Below are 19,636 nucleotides of genomic sequence, written 5' to 3' on the forward strand. Positions count from 1 at the left end.
TTGCCCTGTAGGTTGATGAAACTTGTCAACTTTATTTTTATTTACAGGCAATTCCTGTACTCTATGACTTCCCACAACTTTGTGTGTATATACATTCAATTATAGCATACTGGTGCTAAATTTACAGCATTAGATATTTGTGTTTTTCTTTGGGAAACAGTGCTTTCTACCCACAAAGACTTTTACTGTTCACAGTTTAACTGTGCTGTTCACATCCAATAGTTCTTGAATGCAACTCATTTCTTTAAACTGTTAAGCAGTTAAAGCTTAAAGAACAAGCTTTGGTTTCTTCACTCTTTAACCAATCTGCAAATTAGTCACTGTAATGGAATTCATTAACTTTTTTAAAAAGCTAAGAGTTAGCAATAGTATAAAAAAATTTTCCAGAATTAATGACTCTGTTTAAATTTAGCATAGATTTAGCAATCACTGATAGGTGGCTTGTAGTGTTCATCCAGAGATTCTTAAGAGCATTGCACTTTGAAACAAATCATCCATCTTGAAAACTCCAGGTGATCTGCCAAAATACCTCTGTCAAACCAGCAGGCTGTCAGCAGGTAGGGATGCAGGGGAGAGCACTGGCAAGTGCTGTATTGCTCATGGTCAGGTGCCTCAGCTCCCAGCACAGTTCCAGTACCGCGGTTGACTCTCTTCATGTGGCATGCGTGTAAAGTCTCGATTATTAGTTATGAAAAGTTATCACTTGTAGTAAGGGTTATATTAGGGACTGTTGTTTCCATCAATACCCAAGGCACACTTGATCCATGGCCAGGCATATTCTGCAACAGAGAAAACAGTGATCAGAAACTTTCCAGGTGCTCTGCTCTCAAACTATTTCCCAAACTGACTGCAGCAGGATGCCACCAGGAGAGGGGCCAGCAGTTCTCCACCTTCTGGGTTGCATGTGCACACTGCCTAAACTACTGGTCCACCCTCCCATTCCCTACCCCTCTGCTTTCCTCTCTTTTTTCTTCCTCTCGCATGACTCACAAGCTAGGATCCCATCCTCTACCACAAACTCCTAAGACAGAATTTCAACACCATGTTCTCCTTGCCCCTATTGCACCACCGTAAGGGTCAGCCTCAACCATTATTTGCCTGCTTTCCTACCACACGCTCACAGATAAGGGCCCTAGCACCACATTCCCTTTCCTCACCAGAACCCAGCAGTGCTGTGGTGTTCTGAGCCAGCAGCTGAGGGGGCAACACAGAAAATGGAGCAGTTCCCAACCTTGCTTCAGTGTAAGATCATACAGGAGATACAGGGCAACGCCCTTGCACCAGTCATGCTCTTTTATTTATGTGGTGCAGTGGGATCCTCCAACTGGCTATAATTTCCCCTGATGGTCTTCAACAAGGAAATTAAAGGGTTACTGGGGAAATGGATCATTATGAGTGGGAGAGGACTAATAATGATATGTTGTCCAAAATAAGCATTCATAACTTTAGAGTGAGAACTTTACTGACAAAATGGTCAACAGAGCAGAACAAGTGAGAAACTTCCAGCATTAAGCTTCATCTGCCTATTAGCTTCTGCTTTTTTAGCCACAAATAAAACTACACAGTTTATCTGGGGACCTCATTACCTGTCAATGGGGTATCCTTCTTCACAAACGTTGACCAAGGCATACAGCTGTCTCAGTGCATACTCATACTGAAATAAACAAACATTGTTAATAATTTCAGTGATGAAGAGCACGTATTGTTTATCCAAACTAAACTGTGGAAGTACTTTAGAGATGCTATTAATACTCAAGGTGTTTAACTGATGGTCATGACGATCTAGTACTAGGTTAAATGCATCTTTCTTCTGTGCACTTTGCTCTTTGAACTTCATTAGGTAAATTCAGCTGTTGCTGCACATTGGCCCCTTAGGCAAGGCTTACCCATTTAACCAATTTCATTCAAAAACCCCCACAAAAACAAAAGAAACACTAAAGAGGAACTAAAAGTTTAACAGAGCAATGTGGCCTCCTAATAGCCTGGTTGATTAGAAGCTCCTGGTTGATCAGAAGCTCCAACTAAAGGAGTGCATCTGCTTTTGATTTGTATACAGTACTTAAATCTTTGCCAACTGCCAGGTAATTCCATTGCTTTCTGCTAAAATAAATTAATTTGCTGTTGATTCATCTTACCATGTACTGCTGCCTGCTCAGGTTATCTTGCCTGACATCAGGACTGGGTTTTCTGGAATAGGAACTGACCTCTCTTATTTTTGTCTAAACAGTGCTTAGCACAACAGGATTTTGCCCTCAACTGGGATCCCAGGAAGAGCAGTGTCCTGGTTTCAGCTGGGATAGAGCTAACTGTCTTCCTAGTAGCTGATACAGTGCTATGTTTTGAGTTCAGCATGCGAAGAATGTTGACAACACTGATGTTTTCAGTTGTTGCTCAGTATTGTTTAGACTATAGTCAAGGATTTTTCAGCTTCTCATGCCCAGCCAGGGCACAAGAAGTTGGCGCAGGACACAACCAAGGCACCTGACCCAAACTGGCCAACCGTGTATTCCATACCATGGGACGTCCCATCTAGTTTAGGAACTGGGAAGTGGGGGGGAGGGCAGGGAATCGCTGCTCGGGGACTGGCGGGGTGTTGGTCGGCGGGTGGTGAGCTATTGCCCTGCGCATCATTTGTACATTCCAATCCTTTTATTACTACTGTTGTCATTTTATTAGTGTTATCATTATCATTATAGTTTCTTCTTTTCTGTTCTATTAAACCGTTCTTATCTCAACCCAGAAGTTTTACCTTTTTTTTCCCGATTTCCTCCCCCATCCCACTGGATGGGGGAAGTGAGTGAGCGGCTGCGTGGTACTTAGTTGCTGGCTGGAGTTAAACCACGACAAGCAGACAGTAGTATTCAACAAGATCATGGAAGTAGCAGCTAGGCTATTTATCCTGGTTTCAGCTGGGATACAGTTAATTGTCTTCCTAGTAGCTGGTACAGTGCTCTGTTTTGAGTTCAGTGTGAGAGTAATGTTGATAACACACTGATGTTTTCAGTTGTGGCTAAGTAGTGTTTGGACTAAAGTCAAGGATTTTTCAGCTTCTCATGCCCAACCAGTGAGAAGGCTGGAGGGGCACAAGGAGTTGGGAGGGGACACAGCCAGGGCAGCTGACCCAGTCTGGCCAACGGGGTATTCCATACCGTGTGATGTCACATCTAGCGTACAAACTGGGGGGAGTGGGGATGGGGGGCGGATTGTGGCTCAGGAACTAATTGGGTGTTGATCGGCAGGTGGTGAGCAATTGCACTGCGCATCATTTGTAAATTCCAATCCTTTTACTATTACTGTTGTCATTTTATTAGTATTATCATTATTAGTTTCTTCTGTTCTGTTCTATTAAACTGTTCTTATCTCAACCCACAAGTTTTACTTCTTTTCCTGATTTTCTCCCGCATCCCACTGGATGGGGGGGGAAGTGAGTGAGCAGCTGCGTGGCCCTTAGTTGCTGGCTGGGGTTAAACCACGACACTATTGCAAGGAACTATGCAACACAGTCATAATACAGAAATCTGAATGTACCAGGATTATGAATTCACAGTGGTGGTGCTTGTGTTTCTGGTTTGCCAGTAGAGATGCTTCAAGCAGGAATACAACATGATTTATTTGATATTGGGACTTCTGGGGAGGGAGTTGATGAAGGTACTATTTTTGGGTTTGTTTTTACTGAAAGTATTTTTAGTAACCTTCTTGCTTATCTACAGGTGTAGTGGAAGTGGTTTCCTGCTTCCAAAAATCGTTACTTACCCCTTCTCCAAAACTAAGCCGTATGACTGCCCCCAAGCTAGGTTTTTAATAAAAGCTGATTTTGCAGACATGCTTATGACTACCACGCTTGTTTTACTGTTGCATTTATCAGGTTATATCTAACGCTTGACTCACCAATGGTAAGTGCCAGTTGAAGCAATGAGCTTTGAAGTGGTTCACCGCTGACTGGTAACAGTCGTAATTGCTGATGGTCAATCTGTCTGACAGAATTTGCTTGGTCTGTTCTTTTGATCCTGTTAATAAGGTGATTATCTTTCGCATGGATTCTTGGATAAATTCTTTCACCTGCACATAAACAAACAAGAACTTAAAACATACTTTTTCTAAACCTAATTTGAAGACTTTGAAGGAAATTTTTCTTTCTTTAAACCTCCCTCAACTCTTGGGCTCTGTAAGGAACCCAATTTTGCCGTTTGTTTTTTTTTTTTTAGCACGGTCTTTTGGAACTGTCTCTTAACAAACAAATGAAAACTAGGGAGAGAGAAAGTCAGACTCCTAGCACCCAAAATCACTCACTGTCCTTCTAGTGTTCTGCCAGAAGAAAGAAAACACCAACAATACTGACTACCATTCTGCAGCAGCTATTTGATTTGGGAGATTTCATTTCTACTGAGACAAGAGTTTCTCTAACACCAAAGAATAAGTCCTCCCAACAAGAATCCCTATGGATGCAGATGAGGAACTTCCTGCCAATAAAAGCTGTGAGACCGACTTTTGCATTTGCTTGCATTTGACTAGATAATCACTACTGAATGTGCCTTGTGGAACAGATCTCTGATTTTTAAAGGAAGAGTAAACCATCAGCTAGAGGTTACCAGTCTGAAGAGTAATTTTGTTGCAATTTGCAAAAACTGGAAGCAATCCCATTGGCTTCAGGGGTCTTACTTCTGCCATTGCTTATGATGGAAATGAATCTGACCTGATGTGTAGTTCAAATTTATTTTTTTTTGCTTACCTCCAGGTGTGTCTTCATCTCTGCAGCAATCTTCCTAGCCTCATAAATGTCATTGGCAGCCATCAACTTTCGTTTCATGATTGCAAAAGGGACATCAGGACTAGGTGTCAGGTCATAGTGTTCTACAGGTGGCAGAGAAATGGGGATAGCTTTTTTCCCCATGCCCTGAAACTGCATCACTTTCATGGAGGAAATGCTCTGAAGGTTAGAAAGTAAACAAATGGAAACTGTCAATCACCTCCAGTAGGTAGTCTGTCTTTGCTTTGCCATGCAAACCTAACTCTCTAAACTTGCTTTATTAGAGAAAATAAAGGAGATCATAGGGTTGTATGTGTGTATGTGCGCACATTGGGTTTTTTAATACAAGGTCAAGGCTGCAAAAAATAGGGAAACTTTTATTTCCAAAACTCACTGTGGGGAAAAAGACCATCAGGTTAAGTAACCTGACTTCTATTTTTAACAAATATTTAATCTGTTGAATAATGGGACTATTATAAATGATACATCACCTCTTAGCTATTCCCAATCGATGGATCAATCTACTTATTAACATTTCATTAATATTCATAATATGCCTGGAAGTGGTAAATACCCTTCCTATATTTGAGTGAAGTGTTAAGTCACTGGCAGAGCTTGGACGACAATTTATATCCTGACTCCTTAGATTAAAGCATAATACAAGGCTGTATTTCCTTTAGCATCAGGACCACCATTCCTTAAATGCTAAGTGGTCTTCTGAGATGAAGAGTTTCATTTTCTAAATCAATCCTGCCAATTTATAGTGGTTGTTTTTTTTTTTAAAGATATGAAAGTATAGGGCCAAAAGGTTTTAAGATATATCTGACCAGGAAGCCCACTCAAATACATACTCTGTTTCCATACTGCATCACATGGCTGGTGTTGGTGCGTTTCTTCACCAGCTGAAACTGCTTGTGGAGTGTTTCTTTTCTTAGATCCTCCTGCATGAAGAAACTTCCATGTGGTCACAGATACTTAAATTCAGCTATTCTAAAAATGCAAGGAAACCTGGAAAGGGTCTTAGCTGCCAGTATGGAGAAGGAAATATAGGGCAAGAGCTATATAACCTTTGAAAGACATGAAAGTAAAAATTGAAAAGAAGATTTGAGAGCATATTCTCAAATTGCTTTTCATGATCTCCTAATCTCCCAGCAAATGGGCAAGAAGGGAATGGGCTAGCATACAAATCCCACATTTGTTTCATTAATACTTTTTCCATTATGCTAAGAAATGGGTTAGCCACAGTTCAGTATTTAAGGATCCCTGAAGCAGAGGTACAAATTACTGAACTGCCCAATTTGTTTAACAAACTTGGAGATGTGGTCTCAGATTAGCAAATGGAGATTATATGAATTTGAAACTAGAAGTTAGACAGTTTCTAATCTTATAGATAAGAAGACAATGTTTCTGCAAGTTAGTTTCAGAAATAAACTTAGTGGCCCAAACAAATACAGGTTATTTATGGTTCTGAGTAGCAGATAAATACTTTTACCAACACAATTTGTTGATTTCCGTCTCAGATTAAAACCAAGTATTTTCACAAATCCTGTAAAGGAGCTATTTTTAAAAAAGCCTAGTGATTTTTCATGCATTGAAATGCAGAAACCTCATCTAAGTAACTTACCATATCTGAATCTTCCATCCAATTCACACTGTACCAGTCCCCAAGATAAGTCTGCCTTTCATCATCATAATAACATGCATAAGATGACTCTCTGGGATTGGCAGCTGTTGTTGCATAAACTGTAAACCAAATAGAATGTAATTTTTTCTTTTTTTTTTTTTTTTTAATCCCCCACATGATTTAGTACTTAGCTGCACATGATATATTTGTCTAAGTATTTCGCCTTTCAGTCATTTACTGAAGGAAGGAAAGAAGCCTGTTAATTATTCTATTCAGTCAGCCTCAGTGCTGTTATAAGAGCTCCTTCCTTGCTGCCAAATGTGTGGTCTGGGGTGTTTAAAGAAGAATATGCACTTCTGAAGGAAAAATCTACTATTCAAAGAACTGCCTGAAAACACTGTATACTGACAACCATCTACACATTCATTTTCTTTATTACAATAATGAGGACTTTTTCCCAAACATGGAGTAAATCCCCTAAATCATTTTTTCTTCCAGAAAATGCCACCTTCTAAGTAATATCCTTTCTTGGATTAACAATCTACACAGAGAGAAAAGCAAAAGAAACTTCTACGATCTCTACCCCAGGCACAGTGTTCCCCATAAGTCAACTCTAACACAACAGAAATACTGTAAACACACCTCTAGAGGTATTATAGACAAAAGTAATTTTGGCTTTTTGCCAAAGTCAACTCATAGCATACTTGCGTAACTGAAGGAAAGTACAAGTTTCAAAATGAAGAAGTGTTAGGCATGCTTTTACAGAGCTATAGTGTTGTTTCTACTCAGAAAGTAGAAACTTGTACTTAAAGTTCAAAAGCCAAAAAAAAGTCTTAAATCTTGTCTGTGTAGTAAAGTGCTTCTCTTAGTACCCTTTAAAATGCTTACCAAGTAACCAGTTAAGCTTTGTAGTTCACCATTGAAGGCTGCCAAAGACAGCTTCGTACTGTAATACATAAACTGCCAATTTTCTGCCTTTTTAAGTTTGTGGCAAAGGTGGTGGTAAAACCAGAGAGTCCTCAGACTGGAAATTTCTGATAGAACAAACTTTGAAAAATGCTGATTCACCGAGCATTTATTTTGAACAATCATCAATATGAAACATTCTGTGTGAGATTTCTGTAAATCTCTGATAGGACTCTAAGGAGTCTGGGTGGGTGCCAGACAGCATACTCCAGGGCCAAAGACCCAGGAAGCCATGGATAGGCACATGGTTGGTCTTCCCTGGAATCGCAGATTCAAAACTACAAGAAAGCCAGAGCACTCAGTCTCCCTGCCACAGAACAGGAGTTTGAAAAGATTGTGATTCCTTGTCCTAATCAAGGCTGAACTCCCAGCTCTGCAGCAGAGAGCTTAGAAGCCCTGAAAAATCTGAGTTCCACTTCCTGGTTTATTGTGCAAATCAGTGTAGCAAAATTGCCTGGCAATGGTGTCTCACAAGTGCCTTTGCTACTCAATGAAACCGGTATCAGGAACTTCACACCTGATGTTAGCAGTGCTGAGGCTGAGAAATGTCAGTATAACTTAACTTCTATGAGTTAAGGGCAACCACATAGTTCCTGAAAAGAAATGCTTTTTTAACTTCTCATTTGCAAGAAACTGAAAGCCCTGTTAGTCTTTATAAGACTCCATTAATTCTTTAAAAGGAACTTCCCATAAATGGAAAATATTACTTTCTCTAATTCTTGTGCTCCTCTGCTAAAACTCTGCATAAAAGTGCCTTGAACCTATCCTTGACACAGTATCTGTTTAGGTCTGTGACAAGTTGGGGCATTTAAGTCCAGTAAGTTAACTGATTGCTCACCATTGATATTATCAGCCAAATGATTCATCATAGATCCAGACTCACATGCTTCAATATAAAACACCATCTATAAAATAAATCAGAGACCTTAAGAAATTCCATGAGGAAATGGAGAAAAGTCCTTCAGTGCTTTTCAGCTGTAGCTAGTTGGCCTGTACTGCTGTCCCTGAAACAAAAGCTATCCATAATGCTACAAAATAAAACACAAAAGCAAATAGATAATTTTTTCATTTTGGGGAACTAAACTATGTGGAAAGGGGAGACAATCACAATGAAAAGATGCTACTAATCTCTATAGAGTCCACAGGGATCTACTGACTAATGTACAAAGCACAAATCAAATATACAGTCACTCTTCAAGCACAGCAACGTATCACTATTGAATGTAGTATTTCTGGAACCAATGGCCATTTATGTGTTCCTAAATACAGCATGCCATAGTAGAGAGATTACCACAGAAAGTTGCTTAAAAAAGGCAAGCTACTAAAATGTTCAAAATAATAATTTTTCTGCTTAGAACTACATGTGATGAAATATATGCACAAAATTTTCTGACAAGAGTTACAGTCTCTTAAACTATATTAGTAACCGTAAGAGAAACATGAGGTATATACAAACTTCCTGTAGTAACAGTGCAGTCTGAAGTGAACAAAGCACAGGAAGAAAGTGTCAGATAGATATTATGAGGGTGTAGTAGTTACGGATGTTATATCTCCACTGTTGGTCAGAATATATAACGTTACCAAAAGGCAGTATGCTACATCTCAACATCAACTGCAAATATACAGTAAACAAAAATTGGAAAGAGAAAATTTAGAGAGGATCAATCTTTTTAAGTGCAAAATCCTAATACAAATTTCATCGCATGGCAACAGCTTCCTCCTGCTTTAAACAACTCTCAAAATAAAGACAAATCTCTCTCTCTTCCATGCCAGCTGCTCTTTCAATCTCAGAACTTCTGATATGCTTGTTTACCTTCCGGTATTTTTTGTGATGATACATGTACCAAATAGTCTTATTCAAGTCCTTCACATGAAGCTGTAAAATAAGAAGGCTTGTATTAAAACCATTTATGTTCAACAGACACACAATTCACTTAATAGGAATAAATACTAACTGTTGTGAATATGTATACTGTTTCCCATTAAATATAACCATTGCTTTGCCCTTCTGAAATACAAAGTTCTAGTATTTACCACTCGGGAAACAATGAGTAATGGTCCCAGATGATATGTATAGGGCACCAGAAAGCCAAGTCATACCTGTGTGAAACAGTCTGCTTGGACCACCAAAGTCCAGTGAAATATTAAGTGACATAACTTAATTTCAGCTGAATCCTTCAGATCCAAACTGTAAAAAGTCCAAACTGTGGTGATGAGAATATTGCTCTTTTTCTGCCTCCCCCCCTCAATATGGCAGTGCATCAAATATGCTTGCATTTTACATTTATTACTTATTATTTTAGTATGTCACTAAAAGGATGTTTTTTATGGCAAAGTAATCCCACAAAATGCTTACATCATCATCAGGAAAAGCCAGAAGTCCTGGAGCTCCATGGTCAGTGAAATAAACAAACACGTGATCCTTGGGACCACTGTAATGAAAAAATTGCAAATTCTTTCTAACCACTCCAACCTAATCTTCATTAAAACAACAATCATCTGCTTCTCAGTGCCAAGACATGTCAATATTTGAAAATAATACAGCTGAAGTACCTCCTCCTCTTGGTAATATTTTTTTCCTCCCAAAGCATACTACTTTGGGTGCCTAGGAGAGGTGAGGGTCTGCAAAAGGAATGAAAACAGGGATATAGGCTAGTCCCTCAAGCATGGGGAATATGGCAATTATACTTCATGTTTCAAACTGTAAACCGATTGCTGGTGAGGCAGGGGCTGGTACATCGAGTATGGTGGGAGTACAATTGTTTTTTAATGCCTATCTGAAGAATCTGTTATACTGTGGGCTTTTGTAGCAGTCTGGTAACAAGGAATGCTTTTATAACTAAGTTATATTGAGGCACCAGTAACAAAGGGGTAAAGCATAAAAACTTCTTTGATAAGATCCTTAGGTACTTTTATGCACTACCTTGCTGTGATCTGTATGGCCATACTTAGCCAAATCAGTGTCAGTGATCTCCATGAAGAACTGATGCATATACAAACTCACCCATTAGGCTAGATTGGCATTTGCACTAAGTGGCTCTGCAATCGGCTGAGCGCTGCATGCTCATAGGCTTTGATTCTCTAACGTCTGTGTAGTACACTGTTTGCCATAGATTTTTATTGCACTCTAAATCAAACAGATCACGTTTAGGTGATATTAAGGTCTTTCCCTAACAGCCAAATCTGCAAAAGGATTTTGCTTTTAAACTGGGACAATTAAATATAAAATATTGGAAAAGATTGGAAGCGGTCCCTAAGCCCTCCTCTTTTCCTCTGTTATCAGTGGTCCAGAAATCCATATTTGTCCTTACTCTTCCCTGTCTGCAAAAAGGTATGACTGCAGCAGCTCACGGGAACATCATCCAACCTTCTGCCTGGCCCATAACCTGTGGGAACAACCTGGAAGACAATCTAGAAGCCTTCTGGGCAGAGGATAATTGAGTTTTTGTCCCACCCAAGAGCAGAAGTCAGGCCACTTGGAAATTCACACAACAGTGCCTACCAAAGAAGGGCTGGGTGTTACTTTTCTGGCTCCCACTCTTGACCTTAAGTGCAAAAAATTCAACCGAGGTGAAATGTAAATAACTAGGACTTTTATATGTGGGTTCAAGTTGTCTTCCTGAGTAGCTAAGAGTCTTAGGCCCTCTGCATAGCCACTCCCTTATTTAACTTGTAACATCAAGCTTTCACAAGTGAGGTGTGTTCTGAAGTACTTTTTTTTAACAAAAAATGCTTTCTAGTCACCTCTTGACTCATTCCAGCTACTAGAAGAGAACAATCTAGTAAATGTGCAGCAATTTAATAACTTTTTGCCTACATGCCTTGCATATATCAGCTTTTCAGGATGAAGTTTAAACAGTTGAGAGCAATAGCTTATTTGACTGCTATCCTGTTCCTTCTTTTTTTTCTTCTCCCCAATACCAGGGCAGAATTCTTCTGTTCCGTTTCATTGCTTTGCCTCTGAAATTAAACTATCAGGTGAAGACAGGCATTTACACAATTTTTCTTTAACTAGGTTAGTCCCTCCAAATGGTCAAATTTAAATTCTTAAAGGTTTTACAGGAAATACTGTACACAGAAAAATGTAACATCATATAACTCTTTACCAGCAGTACTGAGTCAGAAATATAACACACCTTAGTAAACAGGCATCATACTTTCATATCTCAAACTCTGTAGAAGCAAGATGAATAACTGACACCAGGTATCTTTCCAAGAGGTCTTCTAATTAGGCCCTCAAATATATTGCTTTTATTCTTGAATCATCTAAATTATGTAAGCCTTTATAAACTACACCCATTAATTATGGATCTTACGTTCTACTTAGCCAGTCTACAATTTATTATTATTCATATATTAGAATATTGCCAAACTTACAATCATTTGTGTAACTTAGTTTACAAATACCTTAATACAGTTGATACTATCCTCTTCAGTTTTTATACCTTAATCTATACTGGACTCCATGCCAGTCAAATATCAGCAGTTTGCTTCTTGGTGCTGTATAGTTTAAGAAACCAGAACCATTGTATTTCTAATGTGAATGACCTGGAACTGCCATCAATAGTCTTGCTGGATTCTCAAGTTGCTCTAATTTACCCTCTTCTTTTGTTGAAATCAGTGTCTATATAAAACTACACATGCAATTATTTTCTAACTTAAACTTCTCTTACCTTTTCAGTACTTTTCCTGATCCCACCCCCTTCATTGCTTCCACATCTCCTCTGAGAACAGCAAGGAAATTCTTTGGAGTAACATCCTAAGGATTTAAGAGGATTAAAGTTAAATCTGATCATAAAAACAACAACAAAATCTTCATTTAGAAAGATGGCTTCTGAAAGTCAGAATCCATGCATGGATGGCAAGTTTAGCTGGCCATCCTTTTCAATCCATCATTATATAATGTATTGGCCACTCGGATGACTCACTCGGATATTGAATCATGAAATCACCAAGTGACTGGATTACTGTTCTGATTTAATGAAACAACTAGTCTTAAACAGCTGATCTTCAGATTGAGTTAGAACATTTATGAATGCAAGACTTTTCCTCATTTTATTTTGTGTGCCAGCACAGAAAGAGTGTAAGGGTTTATTTTTATGACCACTGCTTCACTTCAAATCATCTATTGTTTATATTCATCTTATGAACACCAAACTTCATGCCAAACCATGCAGGTGAATAAGCTGGAGGCTTTATACTATGTGCATTTTGCATAAAGCTACAGGCTGGAAGAATTTATTCAGAGTATTGGCTAATGCTGAACCTCTCCTGGGGAACGGCGTTTCATTCCTACCTCCTTTGTATAGTCCTTGGGCACTCCAGCATACACATCTGTGCCATTAGGTCTATTGATGACAATGCCTTTTGTTGGATTTCTGAAAGTTAAATGGAACATAATATGAAGAATTAGCCATGTGCTACACAATGACCACAGAACAACTAGGAAACCATTTAAACTGTCCTGACTGGCCAGCTTGCCTGAGAGAGAGCATGGGTACTTGCACCATGTGTCATTACGTGATTTCAGACTATAACGGCCTTTTCACTTCAGTTACATATGCTTGCCTCAGGTGTCCTTACCCTCAGGGTACCTTCAAGTATCCCGCCTCAGATCACATTGATTAATGTGAAGATGTAGGTGGGTGGTCTCTTATACTATCATCTCTCCACTTTCAGCCTTGCCTTTAGTCCCCTTTACTCTTTGCTCCCAGTGCTGCTGTGCATGTCAAGTCTGCTGATTTAAGTTGTCTCAGAATTAGAGGCTGTATAACTGAACTCTTTCATATAGAAAGCAATGATACACTCTAGACAGCCACCAAGAATGGGACTGTTCACTTCTTTGTTAAATATACATTCTGGGAATTAATCTGATAACGTCCTTTCAAAAAAGCCCTGCAAGTCACATATGGAGCTTCCCTATGTTTGTGGTTTTAGGCTACTTATCTGCTGTAAACTGTTATGCCTGGGAGTTCAGATCACTTACTCTCCTACCAATGAAGCTCTACAGTCCTCAGTGCCACAACTGATGCCGAGTTGTGGAGTAAGGCTTAGAAAGCTTGTGAGCACATTTCAAAGCACAATTATTGTTCTGATGGATAAAATGCCTCTATGCATATCACAGGTGGTTTTAAAGGCTTTTCTTACAGCTACTACAAACTCAAAACACATTGATGACTATGGAATGTTTGTAGTAACCATATAGTTTGTGACTAGTACACATTCATCACTTACTCATCATTATCAGCAATGTCATCATACATCATGACAACGATCTGTTCATCAGGAATTCCATTTCGGTGTACAATCTGGTACGCATGGCACACGTCTGCCTGAAATTAAGCAGATTTTCATTACTAGCTTTAACAGAGATTTTACCTTTGAGACCAGAAGAAAAACAGCTTTGCAGGCCTAAGAGCAGCCTATTGTCCAAAAGAAACTGCATTCAAATATAAGAGATTGAGGCTTGCTAGAGGGCTGAAATGCACTGGTTAACCCAAAACTCAGTGTTTGTAGTTGCATTAGTAATAGAGACTATGATTAAAATCTCTCTCATTTACCTGTTTTGATTTCTTATTTAAACAGAAACCAGAAGTTACTTCAGACTTGGTACAGATAACAAAATTTAACAAAATGTTCTCAGCGATGTTCTGCATTCTGTGAGAAAATCCAAATGAAAACCTTGTGGACTGACACAAATCCAAAGTGTGCCAAGAAGAAGAGAGTTGGATTTCCACCAATTTCAATTAGTTCTGTACCAAGCCTGAATGACTAAGCATCAAAGACTGTCTTTGGCTTAAGCAAGTACGGTTTACCAATCTCATCTCTGCAAAGATTTTATTAAATCTTTACTAGATGGTTTACTAGATGAGAATTTTGGTTAAGGAAAATTTCCTTTTTAATTATGTATTTCTTATAGAGTAACACTGAAGCAACTTCAGGGCAGGAAAACAGATTTCAGTGGAAAACAGAATTGCAGAGTTTCTATTCAGGCTCTTTTCCTGACTTGTACAGGATATGAATAAGCAGATTTCTTTTACAGAACCATCTTCCCATGATGCAGAAATAACAATACTCATCGAAGTGATATTACAGTAAATGCAAACTTCTATCAGAATGCTGAATTCTTAGTAACCCCAGACCAAATAATTCTCTTCTTTCAGACTTGCAGTCTGTGAATGGCCTAATAGGATATCAACAATCATTCCTAAACTCTAGAACTACAACCTACCACATGCTAGAAAAGCTGTGTAGCTTTAATGAAAATCTCACCTAACAAATGCTCCAAATACAGGCAAGAAACTAGCTTTAAAGCTTACTTCTGTTGCACTAATCTAATTCGCTAGTTTGTAATTCAAACTGAAGTTGTTTAAGTGGACCTACATAAGTTCAGATGACTGAGGAGTATTAGTGATTTTGATTATTTTAACTGAAAGGACAGAGTAAAATCCTGTCACTTTATAATCCTTGGTCTTCTAAGTGTGGCTGAAGCTGAAAAGAGAGGGTAGTTGTGCAAGATTCTGGGAAGGGTAAAGCACATTCAATGCTAATGAACTCTCCAGCAGCAAAATTTCTTCATGTGACTAACCCTGAACATTAAATTGTCCTTACTAAAGCAGTTCCATTTCCTACTATGCAGGTCAGCCTACATTGTCTTTCACCTACCCCAGGCAATCTCTACTGTTTATAGTTCTCCATTTCCCTGTATGTTATTATACTAGCTGCTGCCTCAACAACTCAAAAGGTAGAGATTAAACAGAGTCATAAAGGCATCACATATAATATGAAACAGAAGAGTGCCGGTTTGACCAAACACGTATTTGATTTTCAGAAGCAACCCAAGCAAAAGTAGAAGAAAACACTAATCAGGGCATCTCTACACTGATTGATGAGTAGATCATAGATCCCCTCTCACTCTCAAGACATAATACACTTCTGGTATGCTGACAGGAACAGTTACAGGCTGGCAACACACAGAAATGCTTAGGCATACTATAGCAATATAAAATTAACATATTCAACTAGGAAGTGTCCATGCTCCCACAGATGTGTGGCTGGCCAGTAGGGACTTCAGAGGTGTTTTGAATTAATACCAAAGTACTCCAAATTAGTTAAGCTTTGTAAAGGCATATCATCAGCTTTTTTTTTGTCTCTTCTCTCCTTCCTTCTAAGTCACTGACTGTTTGCTCACTATGTCCTGTCTTAGTAAAGAGCAAAGTAGACATTGATGGTAAATTTAAATGGGTTAAATTCCCTAGTGTGGAGGGAAATAGATCAATGTAATCAATTCCCCCTCAACCTTAACTTATGCCTGTTTGGGGATCGTCCCAGCCTTTTAAGGCTTTTGCTAAAGGAACTGTACCTGCTGGTAGCATAATGATATCACCAACATAGGCTAGAGCAGCAAAAACATGTTTTGCTGCTAAAACTCCCCAGGTTAAAGTAGGACAGTTCTGAGCAAATGGTTGGGGTTTTTTGCAAAGAATTATCTGACCTGACTATCCACCTTTGATGTTGGTCACATGCTCCTCCTGTTCCCTCTGATCATTTAAAAAAACCCACCAAAACTCTATAAAACCAGAATAGAAACAGTCTGCTGCTAGAGTAGGGAGGCGTATGTGAATCTAGAGTACTTCCTGTTGACCTGTAACTGACTCTCAAATACTGCTGTTTGAGCCTTGTTTCTTCCAGAAATATTTCTGGCGTATCTGTACCTGTAAACCACTCTAAAAGAGACAGCTAATATTGCTCCAGCTCTCTTGTTGGTATTATTCTTGTTGGTTTAGTATGTGAAATGAATGCTATGAACATTTACTGGATGAATTATCACTAAATGCAAATCACACTTTTTTGGCCGTGATTTGGAGTGGGTAGCAGCTGTCCTGCACAGAAGAATAGAAGAGGAGAAGGTGTAGCTGTATAGCTGCTACTGCACAACTGACTTCACATGCCAGCTCCAAAATGGACACTGTTAATGGCATGGTTCAGACCTTTCATCCCCAGGTTAGTCTAAACCTGTTGCTACCTTAGCAAATTCTTATGGAAGATCTATGCTTAAATCTCCTTAAATAATTAACTCCTAGATTTTGAAAGCATGGGGAACAGAGGGGGAATTCTCCGGTTTTCCTGGGGTGGGCACTTTGTTTCCCAAAAGGTACACTGGGGGAATTTCTGAAACGCAAAAAAACGCAAACCCAAACACCCCAACTTTCCTCTGCCATACAGCTGTTGACACATTTGAGTGAGACAGCTTTCAAGTAGGTTGCTTAGGGGGGTGGATTTTTGGAAAAATCAAATTGTTTTATGACACACACATGCATAAATAGTTCCTAAAAGGAAAAGCTTGGATTTCTGTGCAATTGGTTATTCTGGTCTTATGACTGCTAGGTACGTGGCTAAAAAGCATGTGTAATGAACTGTCAGCTTCATTGCAAAGTGGCACTGTTCCCATTACAGGTACACTGAAATGCCACAGCCTAAGAAAGAATGAAGTCTAATATACGAGCATGGTAGAAGAATATGTCTGAAATGCCGACCATGTTTCATTCCCTTGCTTGAACGTACATCAGTGAATCAGCCAAAAAACTATAAAACTGTATTAAGAACTTAGGAAAGGTTTTCCCATAGCTTCAGTTACAATTCTGTAAGCACAGTGACGAAATGTTAATTGAAACCAAGTAGCCAAGGCAATCCTTAATGTCTGTTACCTGCAAGGCCAGAGAATTCAGATCTGTCCTGGAATAAGATACTGCTCTGCTTGGTAGTGTCCAAAACCCTGAATATAAATAGAATCCATGGCCCATAAAGCTCAGTAAGTATAAGACTAAAAACAACAACTAAAACCAGACCCATGTACACAAATTCAAATGTTTTTATTTTTGGCATTTTAATTTTGCCAGACTTTTTCGTCTATTTTTCTCCTCAAGTATGTACTCCACTTCTAGTAAGACTGTGTTTCACATCAGGCTTTTCCATTGACTATGTCTTTTGGCATATCCAGAAAGCATTGGTCTGTCTCTCTTTCTGATTTGTGAAGCCAGCTTTACATTTGAGTTAACTGGTACGATCATCTCTGTCAGGAGAGGCGTAAGTATATACAATTCTATTTCTCTTGAGAAGAACTAGTTTGTTGGCTCATTCTCTAAATCTGCCAGTAGCATTTAGTGCTGTACTCGCTTATATATGTCACTAAGCTTTCCAGAGATATATCATCCAGCTCTTTCGATAATAGAGAGCTGAACCACTTTCTCAGGGAATGAGGGGAATACTCTTTCTGGTATGTATTATGAGTGCTTAGTTGCATTTAGGGAATAGCAGCCAGTCTAGTAATAAAAAAGCTGCTACAGAGAAGGCAGAATAACTGCTGAGGAGCAGAGAGGAGTATGTCGATAGTCCCTCCAAAGACCAAGCAACTCTAATCAGAAACACTAAGATATGGGTAAAAACACCAAAGAACTGAGAAGCCACAAGCATAAGGCAATATACAAGCTAGCTTTGCAATGACAGTAAACCTATCACATTGGGCTGTATACTACTCAAAACACTTAAAATTTATTTTAGGAACTTGATGATATAAATGTCTAAATTTAGGTCATCCTGATTAGGAAATAGTCCTGGTTCAGCCATCACAGAGGAAACAAGTGCCTACAAGGCGTGAATCTCACTCACAGATATAAGTGCAAATGGTGGTTTTTCCTTATCTTGTCTACACTTGAGGTTTGCACTACTGATAGTGGATCCTGACCACTGACAGCTGAATTGCAAGTCTTAGAAGGAGTTTCAGATTCCTTGACGTTACAGGTGCAAATTTAGCGTTTACAGGGACTGCACAGTCTTTACAAACTTACTGTTCATGGGATCTGTACAGCATACAATGATGAACTACTTTCCCCACAAATTTTCAGGTATGAAATTAGGGACATTTTATGGTTGTTTAGTGAGATGAACACATCCTGCTGTCAGGTAACTATTGTGGAAGGCAACAGAGTATGTTTTGACTATGTTGTGTGCAGACAGCATGCAAAACAACTGGAGCTCACAAAATATAAATATAATACGAACATTCAACATCATGTACTAACTGTATCCTGAACAGCTGAACTGAGCAACTGAAATCCAAAGATGTGTCAGCTGAGGTCTCAAATTACAAAGGGCTATCATGAGTGCTTAGCTGCATGTAGGGAACAGCAACCAGTCTAGTAATAAAAAACAGTCACATTGAGTAACTACTTAGAGGAACATTCACATCTACAAATTCACTTGTACACAGGCTAGATCAGAGAAGTTCTAAGGAAAAAAAGTTGACAGAAGAAAGGAGGAAAGTAAATTAGAGTACAGCATATTTTCTTCTGCAGTTTCTCCCTTGGAAAGCAAAAAATTACACAAATCTGCAATCCTGGAGCACTGCTTTGCTTTCTGACAGTACAGGTATTATTCTATTGAAAAATAACATGCGTTTCTGCAAGTGTTCACTATGGAATGACTTCAATGATGGATGAAGCACAGAACTGGAAGTCCAAGTCCTATTCCTGGTGCCACTGCAAGTGACAAGCAAATAATTTAAATACTTAGAGTGCTTTTGCTTCCACCACTGGAAAGTAGGGAGTACTATCACACACAAAGACATGGTGATCAGTCTGCATAATGTTTCCAAAAATCTGTTATACCTCCTGAGATTTCTGTAGTACCTTTCCTCCTCTGTATAACTCTTCTAAAAGTCTATAGTTCAGCTTGTTTTGCTGGGAACAATTTTCCCTAATTTTTTTTATACCAGAGGCACCCTTCTCTGGATTACGCTTTGTGGCACACACAAAGTGGATTTTCCATGACTAACTGCTGAGTCTGTCTCACAGTATGCCCCCCAACATGGGCGCTCATTTTTGCCAGCCCCTTAAGGCCGCTAGGCAAGATGGCACAGGCTGCTGATGCACTGCATCTTCTGGGAATTGATTCTTTTCGTAACAAGTTAGAGGCACAGTGTCTTGCCCAAGACAGGTAAGTAGCAGCTCAGCACCGTTCTGAAGGATCCTTCACACAGACTCTTCCATTTTATGATGCAGATTTCATGACTTTGGTAGGATTATTAGTGGTGTTCTAACTTTCTTTTTTTCAAAATATTAATACTGTACCTGAACCAAGCAGTAGAGGTTAAAATACAAAAATTTCTAGGATTGAAATTCAGAACAATCTGACACTGCAGATATTTTGCATTGTTGGTTGACATTATCTTCAAAACGAAGGTGTTTAAAGAAATCCCATTCTCATTTTTCTAACCTTGAAAAGTAATTACTTAATAACTG

General features: G+C 39.0%; 1 protein-coding gene across 1 annotated transcript in view; it reads right to left on the reverse strand.

The window, feature by feature from the left end:
* The window catches only part of LGMN (legumain), a 28,948-nt gene continuing 9,312 nt past the window's right edge, over window positions 1–19,636 (reverse strand). Inside the window, exons 3-14 of the mRNA XM_049828395.1 lie at window positions 13,572–13,669; window positions 12,634–12,715; window positions 12,011–12,096; window positions 9,694–9,769; window positions 9,151–9,213; window positions 8,176–8,242; window positions 6,372–6,490; window positions 5,599–5,688; window positions 4,730–4,927; window positions 3,889–4,059; window positions 1,587–1,654; window positions 1–779 (exon numbers count right to left, since the gene is read on the reverse strand). Coding sequence (XP_049684352.1) covers window positions 740–779; window positions 1,587–1,654; window positions 3,889–4,059; window positions 4,730–4,927; window positions 5,599–5,688; window positions 6,372–6,490; window positions 8,176–8,242; window positions 9,151–9,213; window positions 9,694–9,769; window positions 12,011–12,096; window positions 12,634–12,715; window positions 13,572–13,669 — 1,158 coding nt within the window. The 3' untranslated portion in view covers window positions 1–739. The remainder of the gene's footprint in view (window positions 780–1,586; window positions 1,655–3,888; window positions 4,060–4,729; window positions 4,928–5,598; window positions 5,689–6,371; window positions 6,491–8,175; window positions 8,243–9,150; window positions 9,214–9,693; window positions 9,770–12,010; window positions 12,097–12,633; window positions 12,716–13,571; window positions 13,670–19,636) is intronic.

This window comes from Accipiter gentilis, chromosome 25, assembly GCF_929443795.1.
Source record: "Accipiter gentilis chromosome 25, bAccGen1.1, whole genome shotgun sequence".
Classification (NCBI taxonomy): Eukaryota; Metazoa; Chordata; class Aves; order Accipitriformes; family Accipitridae; genus Astur; species Astur gentilis.